Raw genomic sequence first — 9542 nt, forward strand, 5'->3', positions numbered from 1 at the left:
TAGTAAGTAACTTTTTACATCGGCCGAAAAGAAATTCGAACTGTGGATTATTAAATTAAAAGCCCTACATTCTATCTCAGTGATGGCGAACCTTTTAGAGATTGTGTGCCTCAATTGTGACCCAAAATTATTTTGTCTATCCGAACGTGCAAGGATTTTCATAAAAATGACAGTTACTTTCCAATAAAAAAACCGACTTTTTGATGAGTATCTTTATTTTAAAAAAAGTCGAATTACAAAAGTTTCAATGAAACTAATAAATAGCCTTGACTTAAAATTTGTATATTTTGTCTTGAATTTTATTAAATCAATGCGACCTCTGCTGTTGTGAACACTCGGATAACTTGTTAATTGATGGTTCATATTTTGTTGATTTGAGAGCAACACTCAGTTCATCTGTAAGCTTGTTTCTTCTGTCTGATTTGATGAAATTCAAAGTTGAAAACAGCTGCTCACAAGCGTAAGATGATCCAAACAAAGTAAGAAGAGCTATTCCAAGTAATTTCATTGACTTAAAATTAATTGGCAAAGAATTCCACACTTTAAGAATTTCATTTTCACAACTCTTTGCAACGTTTTCTTCCAAGATCCCTCCACACTCTATTTTCTCAAATGTTTTACGCAGGGCACAGAATTTATTAGTCCAAGTATAGTTTTCCTGAAATTCTACCAGCTCCATTTCTAGAGTTTTCAAACCCAACCAGTGTAAACAGGAAAGATCGAGATCTTCAAATTCAGTTTTATCGGGAAAGGTAAGAAAATACAAAGTTTTTTCTATCTTTCGAAACTGCATAAATCTGTTACTAAAATTCTCCTTCGCTACCGCGATAATGCTTGAAAATTCTTTGGAGATTTCCTGTTTGCTTAAGGAACAGTCCGCAAATGTTGTCGAGTTTTCTAAATGCATTTTCAGATTTGGAAAATATTTGAGTTCCCCACCTTCGATGTCTTTTTCAAAAACTTGCAATTTTCTCTCAAATGCCTTTATATCACAGAACATTCTTTCTGCTGTTTTTCCTACTCCTTGTAGTTTTGTGTTCAGTGCATTGAAGTGTGATATAAAGTCTGTAAAGAACATGAGGTTATTAAGCCAAGCCACATCAGTGAGCTGTGGAAAGTCTTGTCCTTTTTCATGCATAAAAATTCTAATTTCGTTCAAGCAAGCAATAAATCTTTCCAGAAAACGTCCTCTGCTCAACCATCAGACATTGTTATACATAATTAAAGTACTATATTGTGCTTGAACCTCATCAAGAAGTGTTTGAAACTGACGAAATTGAAGCGCACGAGTCATAATGTAATTCACCATTTTTGTAACATCTTTGAGTATATCATCTAATTTTTTGCTACTTTCTTTTGCACAAAGAGCTTCTTGATGTATAATACAATGAAACTGGATGATTTCATGTTTTATTTTGTTCTCAAACAACTTTATGAAACCAGATGTTGACCCAACCATACATGGTGCTCCATCACTAGTGATCGAAACTGTCTTTTCGGGCTTAATACTTTGTGTCAAAAACATTCCATCACAGCATTGTAAATATCTACTCCTTGTGTTCTTCCGGGTAAAGAAATCAGTTTCACCAATTCTTCCCTCATGGAGTCACCAACAGCATAACACAAAATTACTGCTAACCTTGCATGATTATTTATATCCGTACTCTCATCCAAACACATGGAGTAACAAGAAGCCTTTTGTAAATCAGTACTGAGTTGTTGATTGACATCATTTGCCATACGTAAGATACGATCTTTTACGGTATTTCTGCTAAGTGGTACCTCACAGACTCGTTGTAAAATTTCACGTTTATTTGAAAAATCACTAAAAAGGGAATCACTTCCAGCTAACATAGTCGTTTTTATGAAATCTCCATCAGATAGAGACTTACCATGTTTAGCGATACATAATGAAATTTGAAAACTGGCCTTCGTCAAATGATTAGGTTTAGAAAGAAAGTTTCCAAGATTAAGACATTGAGAATGATATTTCCTCAGTTCGTTTGCAAGAAATTCCTCCTTTTCTGTTTCATCAAGTTCAGCAACATTTTTGTGGTTGGTTTCAAAATGCCGTTTGACACTTGAAGTACGACACACAACACTTTCACCACATAAAATACATAACGCTTTTCCGTTGCGTTCAATGGTTCCAAATAATTTTGTCCAATTTTCTTGAAATAATCGTCCACTATCCATTAGCTTTGCCTTCTTTGCATTCATTTTGGTATAACTTAAACACACAAAAGTAAAGTTTAATGAAACAAACTTTTAAAAATTTACTTAAACAAAGAACAGTTAAATATTTAAACAAATTAAATTGGCCCGTTTCGTTAATGTAGCTTTTTTAATGTCATGAGAATGTGGAGTGCAAAATTTAAAACTAAACACGATTGGTTGAAAAATATTCTCAAGTTAATCAATAGTTTATAATGTTTTGCATTTTTAGCTGCATTTAGCTTGTATTATATTCAAATTTTCAATAAGATTACAAAGAATGATTTATGACAAGTTTTCTGTTTTTTGTATAATTCTTCATGACTGCAGAATAATAAGTAACCGATATAATTATTCATTCATATTGGTTGAAGACCAATACGAATAGATGTAATGACTTACGATGCCACCCCCGTCGTTCAAAAGGTTCGACATGCAACCTGTAGGGATAATATCCCTAATATATCCCTGGGATATATTATAGTATTAATCTAACCGAAGTAGAGACAAGGGCTGACGTTAAGGCGCATTAAACTGGGAACAACGATTTCCCAGGCTTTACCGATATCCAATCCTTCTCATCGATCCTACCGGGAATATCCCTAGTTCTAGTGTTAGCTACACTTACGCGCATTGCCTCCTCTACACCACGAGGAGGCCCTGAAAATCGAAGTACTTGAACCCTAGTGCTCTTAGGTCATGCCACCTCTCATAATTACCTAGCTCGCTACATACTTTTAGCAAAGATGCGGGAATCCTATCACGTGCCAGCAATCGTGGCCTTGCGTGCCACCTCTGGCACGCGTGCCATAGGTTCGCCATCACTGTTAAATCTATCTACTGAATTATCCTGGCATGTTTGTAAGATTCTTTTAATGTTTTATAACAATTCTTAATTTAAGAATTACTTTTTTTTTAATAGTACATTTATTGCTCTACAGTGGCACAGAGGTATATCTGTGGACTCACACTGCTAAAACCCGGATTTCGATACTCCATACTCGTGGTGAGTAGAGCAGAGATAGACCGTTGTGCAGCTATGTGCTTAACTACAAACAAAAGCAGTACGTTTGTGTAATTTTTAATCTGTTATTTTTACAATATATATGTCAGCTCTGTGCAATTATTAAAGACAATCCTAATATATATTTATAGGTCGCTAAAATTTGAAAGAGGGTTACAAGATCATTATAATTTATAATAACTATTATGAAACAAAAGTGCACTGTTTTCAATTCCTATTGATACAGCGCTATCCCAAAACTCTTCTTAAACAAATTAATAATAGATTTTTGTTTTTTGCAATAACATATATTTATATCCTGCAATACTTATTTTATATTAGGATCATTATTGATATTAAGTTTGAGCATTTATTATACAATCTTAAAATTTGGATAAAATTAGTAAAAACTTAACATACTCTTGTAATATTTTATAAGGCTTAATGTGAAAGTATGCAATTTTTTAAAAGGTGATAACGCCATATTGATTCTGTTGTAACTCGTTTGTTTTTTTTTGTTGAGTGAGTTCTTTAAATTATTTTATTAAAATAATGCCAAGACCAATTCACTTAACGACAACAAATTACTTTATATATTCTTTAACGTTTTTCACAGCCTACTATACCTTGAACACAGTTTTAGGCCGTAGTTCACAAATAATTTATTAAATTTTATCAGAAATTTACTTGTTAATGGTACCATTACATATGTATAAATAAACTTACTTTATCAGTTTCATAGCTAATTGATCGAATATTGATCTGAATATTTATAAACTTTTCAATCACTAAACTAACTAAATGCACTATACTACGTAAAAACCAACTCAGTGCTTTACTGCTTCTCATATTGTGTATCTCAGAACGGCTGGTATGAGTATTAACATTTTTAATAATAAGGAAAAAGCGACGTTTCGACCTTCCTATGTCATCTTCAGGTTAAGAAAGAGAAAGTTCGCAAGTGGGTTTCTTGTCATCAAGAATTACTTTTCATATTATGATGTAGCCTTGTTTCTAGATATTTCATTATGTCTTTGATCATTATAATTCACGAAAACCGAACTATCAAACACTTCCACAATCCAAACAGATCTAATGCAAATTATGAAACCTTCGCACCATATAGCACAGTCTAATCTGTTGAAAACGTGATCCGAATAATCTAGAACCACTTTTATAAACTTGTCCTATCCAGGCCCGTCCGGAAAAATTCATCTGGGATCACTATAAGCCACCCTAATAGGTATATGAATTTGGGTAGAGATCACTAAGAAAGTGTGTCTATGAAAAATAGTTAAAATGAGAGAAACGTAAATTTATACATAAAATATATGCTGTATTTTCCCATTGTTTTTATAACTGACGGCTCTGTTTCTATATTCCCGGGCTCGATCACAGCCCTATAGAGGCCTGGCTTGATTTTAACATAGTCTCTAGCAAACATTCAAATTAAAATATTGAAAATACTGTTTACGACAGTTCTAATAAAAGTATCGTTAACATCAATTCAAGAAAAACACGTTAAACAGTGTTTAAACTGTGGCAATAAATGTTCCTAACGTGTGTATAGTCCAGCACGTCTTTGGAGTTTAAAAGTTTTAATGAACAGTGATAATCATAATTGAAATAAAACTTTACAGGAAATATAATGAAAACGAACTCAACATTAGAAGATTAAAAGAGAAAGAAAATAGCTTCGATATATTTTGTTTATCTTAGATCTTATGTCATTTATACAATAAATCATTATACTGTATTGATGTGGACCATAGACACCATAACGTTTTTTAAATATTTTGTGCATTAAATAACTTGTCTACTGATAAGCTTTTCGCTTGTTTGCATGTGGTTCAATCCTTTCTTAAAACAATGACATCTTTGTATTGAAAATGTATCAGTAGATTTATTTCATGGTAAAATTTTCTGTTAAGCTGGTTATTTATATGTTTAATATTTAGGTTCCTTTCTGTCTATATATTATCTTAGATAAGCAGCTACTTTTTTAACAGTGGCATAGCGGCTCAGAGAATGGCTCTGAATTTTTCAAGTACAAGCGTTTAGTTAAAAGCTCCGTCGTCTGTTGATGGTTTTAAAATCTAATTACGGTTTTGAAATCGTGGGGTCAAACCCTTTTGATTTATATATTTGACCGTGTCTAAGGTCTCGTAGGTTAATTTACACTAATCCTGCCCAAAATAATTTCAACTTTAGGGTAGGCTGATAGAGGTAGTGATGGGTAATAAAATCGAATTAGATATTCGCGCGACCCATATGTGGTATTACTGATGCATAAAAATATAATTACTAAAAAAGAAAAAAGGTTTCTTAAATTAATTTACTCTAATTCTAAAAATAAAAGTTCAGGTGCCACGGCTATACGGACCCGGTATGGCCAAGCGTGTTAAGGCGTGCGACTCGTAATCTGAGGGTCGCGGGTTCGCATCCCCGTCGCGCCAAACATGCTCGCCCTTTCAGCCGTGAGGGCAGTATAATGAGACGGTCAATCCCACTATTCGTTGGTAAAAGTTGGCCACCAAGAGTTGGCGGTGGGTGGTGATGACTAGCTGCCTTCCCTCCAGTCTTACACTGCTAAATTAGGGACGGCTAGCACAGATAGCCCTTGAGTAGCTTTGTGCGAAATTCAAAACAAACAAACAAAAGCCACGGCTATTGAGGATTCCCTCTTGTTTGTAGTTAAGCACGTAACTGCACAATGGCTACTTATACCCTACCCATCAGAGGTAGCTACACTCGATGTGTAGTGTTGGAAGTCTGGGCACATTCCACTGCGCCACTGGAAGGCAGATTATTTCTAATCGAGTAAATTCGTTTACGTTTTGTGAAGGAAATTAATTTCTCTTAACCTTTACAAAACTAGGTTGTATTCCCTAATTCATAATTTCGTAATTCCCTACTACGATCTAAGAATTTATGGAATGCAAGCATACCATGCGTTTATTACCTTCTTATTTTAATCTAAAAATTTCCGAAAATTTTTCCTTTATTCGAGGTTTATGTAGCTTTTGCATAACACGTGGTCAAAGTTGTCTCCATACTTTTGCCACTCTATTCAAATCACATCTGTTTCGTTCATTGCAAGAATGTAAATGCAAGTGCCTTTCAATGATGGGTTAGGTGGTGTTTGTTTCTTGAATTTCGCGCAAAGCTACAAGTGGGCTATCTGCGATAGCCGTTCCTAATTTAGTAGTGTAAGACTAGAGGGAAGGCAGTTAATCATTACCACCAACTCTTGGGCTACTCTTTTACCATCAAATAATGGGCTTGAACGTATGTTTGTAACACCCTCACGGCTTAAAGGGCCAGCATGCTTAGTGTAACAGGAATATGAACCCGCAACTCTTAGATCACGAGTCAAGTGCCCTGACTACCTGTCTATAGTTCCGTAATATATTGTGGTACGGCATTTCCCTACGTTTGAATATGAAAGACAAGCCATGGGTATAATGCTAAATGCTCTCGGTAAATCTGAGGTCATTAATTCAACTATGTAACATGAGCCATAAACAATCTGGATCATTATTCTGTATAATTTGATCAGTTTGTCAATAGGTCTTGAGGGACTAGAAGAGACCAAATTGGGAAAAAAAAGACAAACGTGTGATCATCCCATAACCATAAAAAAGTAAAATAAAACCTGGATGTTTCTTTGAAAAACATGTTGTTTGCAACTGCATCACTATGACAACAGCGGTTTTAGTCGTTTCATTTGAATCTATTATTTTATAATTTTTCAAGAAGTTATTGCAGCCTTTAAGAGCTACAATAACAAAGCTACTCGAGAGCTATCTGCGGTAGCCGTCCTTAATTTAGTAGTGTAAGAATAGAAGGAAGGCAGCTAGTCATCACCACCCACTGCAAACTCTTGGGCTACTCTTTTACTAATGAATAGTGGGATTGACCATTTTCTCAACCACTTAAGAAAGACGTTTGTCATACTTTACAGTTGTTATACATACTATAATTAGTATTAACTACCCTTTGATGTGTTTATCTCTAACCTTAATTCTGATCCCAATCGGCCTCCATAATTCGCCCCTTGCGATTCAAAGCCCCTAAAGTAACACATTAATCCTCCTAAAAGATTCCACGTATAATTTTGTTTTCGATTTAATAGTTTGGTCCTTTGAAATGTAATTTTGACACAAACCAAGATCAATGTAAAAGTATTATAACTGAAAAGGCAACTGGAACTCATACGATTCTATTTTAATTTGAAGTTTTAACTCGAACAATGTGTTCAAATTTCATCCTAGCAATCAGGGCTGGATTGAGGAACACAGGACAAATTTTATTGAGGCCCTTAAAACCGAAATTCATAAAAAGTAAATATACTTCGGTACTACTATTAACTTGTGAGCAATACAGAACAGAACTAATATATAGGTATGTAAAATACTAAAGCTACGGATCTGTGATAAAGGCATTAATTATACACAGTCCGTAAGTGCTAACTTATGGGACAAAAGTAGCACAAATCCCGACACCACTTTTTTTTTTACAACAAGTATACTTACACTATTATTAATAATTATGATAGAATGACTTAATTTTTTTTTTGCCTCCACTCTCCATGTAAAGTAGTCATGATGCAAAAATAACGTATTTTGCTAAAGTACCTAATTATATACAGTTTTGCCATCTATACCTTGGTATGTATATTGCCTGTTTTCTTAATGGCTCTTCAGACAAGATGATATAGCTCGATGCATATAACCTACCGCTACTTTGTAGTGTTGTTTGAAACTCCTTCCGGAAGCTGTAGAAAAGTTAGATGGTTGCCAAAGAATAACAGCTGTGAAAACCTTTCATAACAGTTCTCTATTCTATCACATGTAGAAATGTTTTTCTGATAACAAAACCATATCTTGCTATCTGCTGAACCCACCGAGAGAAATCGAACCCCTGATTTTACTGTTGTAAATCCATAGACTAACTCGTATTCAGTTTTCCAGTTTTAATTGTAAAATTAATCCTTGTGATTACAAGTTTGAACTGTGTTTTAAAATGTGTATCCTAATATTTCTATTAATTTATTTACAATAATCATAAAATAATGTGTGCGACTGCCATAGTTCCAAGAGGAAAGAACCTAGAAACGTGAAATTTTGCACCCATACTAAGTGAACCCTGAGGGTATGCACCTGAGCATTATACTTAAGCACGTGCGTACGCATTCTTTTCTAATGAGGCAAGCTAGTATAAAACGACAAAAAATAGTGATTGCTTAGATTAAAAAAAATATTATATGGGCCCTGATGGTGTGTACCTGGGCATTATTACTTATCTATGTATGTGCACGCATATTTTTAATGAAGCAAGTTAGTGAAAAACCACATAGCAAATAAGTGGTTTCTTACTTTACAAAATACTAAGTGGGCCCTGAGAGTGTATACCAGTGTATATTATTACTTATTTTATTCACGTGTATATTTTAAACGAATGTTTGTTTGTATTTTAATTTCTCACAAAGCTACTCGAGGGCTATCTGCGCTAGCTGTCCCTAATTTAGTAGTGTAAGAATAGAAGGAAGGCAGCTAGTCATCACCACCCACTGCAAACTCTTGGGCTACTCTTATACTAATGAATAGTGGGATTGACCATCACATTATAACGCCCCCAAGGCTGAAAGGGCGAGCATGTTTAGTGTGACTGGGATTCGAACCAGCGACCCTCATATTACGAGTCAAACGCCTTAATCCACTTGGCCTTGCCAGCCCGAGTTTTAAACGAGATAAGCTAGAAAAAAATAAAAAAGTTGTTTCTGTGAAATAACAATGTTTAAAATACTTTTTACTGTTTTTCTACACCAATGTAGGTTCATAATACACAAACTGACATAGTCATCTTGAATATATCAAATAACCCAAGCTAAGCCAGGTAATTTTGCTAGTACACAATATTTGGGTGTGAAATTACCGATTGTTTATAAGATATCTATCATCAACTATATACAAGTGCTTAAACAGTTAAAGAAGATATAAAAGCGGTGGTTTCTGTATTAGCCATTTCATTGAAGCAAAAAAATTTAGTGCATTTTCTTCATTGCCACAAACCACATAAAACATTGGCCTTTCAAGATAACAATGATCTGTAAAGAAAGTGTAGAAATTCACTGCCTATTCTCATGGCATCTGCACTGTTGGAAAGTAAAGGCATTTATGACACTGTACACAAATAATTCATATACATCTTTTTCCCAGAGAGAATTTATAAAACATTATATTGACTGATACGCTATTTAATCAAACAACTGACTGTTATGTCACATTCACCATAAATTGAAGTGAAGCTTTCATTTCACTTT

General features: G+C 34.3%; 2 protein-coding genes across 2 annotated transcripts; both read right to left on the reverse strand.

The window, feature by feature from the left end:
• Window positions 1-307: 307 nt before the first annotated feature.
• Window positions 308-1138, reverse strand: LOC143248153 (general transcription factor II-I repeat domain-containing protein 2B-like). The gene has a single exon (XM_076496585.1). It carries the CDS (start codon window positions 1136-1138, stop codon window positions 308-310), a length of 831 nt encoding a protein of 276 aa, XP_076352700.1.
• Window positions 1139-1515: 377 nt separating this feature from the next.
• LOC143248154 (SCAN domain-containing protein 3-like) lies at window positions 1516-2220 on the reverse strand. Its single transcript, XM_076496586.1, has one exon. It carries the CDS (start codon window positions 2218-2220, stop codon window positions 1516-1518), a length of 705 nt encoding a protein of 234 aa, XP_076352701.1.
• Window positions 2221-9542: the final 7322 nt, after the last annotated feature.

Source organism: Tachypleus tridentatus, chromosome 4 (genome assembly GCF_004210375.1).
Source record: "Tachypleus tridentatus isolate NWPU-2018 chromosome 4, ASM421037v1, whole genome shotgun sequence".
NCBI classification, from domain to species: Eukaryota; Metazoa; Arthropoda; class Merostomata; order Xiphosura; family Limulidae; genus Tachypleus; species Tachypleus tridentatus.

Excerpts from the sequence above, each read along its gene's own strand:
- LOC143248154 (XM_076496586.1), bottom strand. The coding sequence starts at position 2,220 with ATGAATGCAAAGAAGGCAAAGCTAATGGATAGTGGACGATTATTTCAA.
- LOC143248153 (XM_076496585.1), bottom strand. The coding sequence starts at position 1,138 with ATGCATGAAAAAGGACAAGACTTTCCACAGCTCACTGATGTGGCTTGG.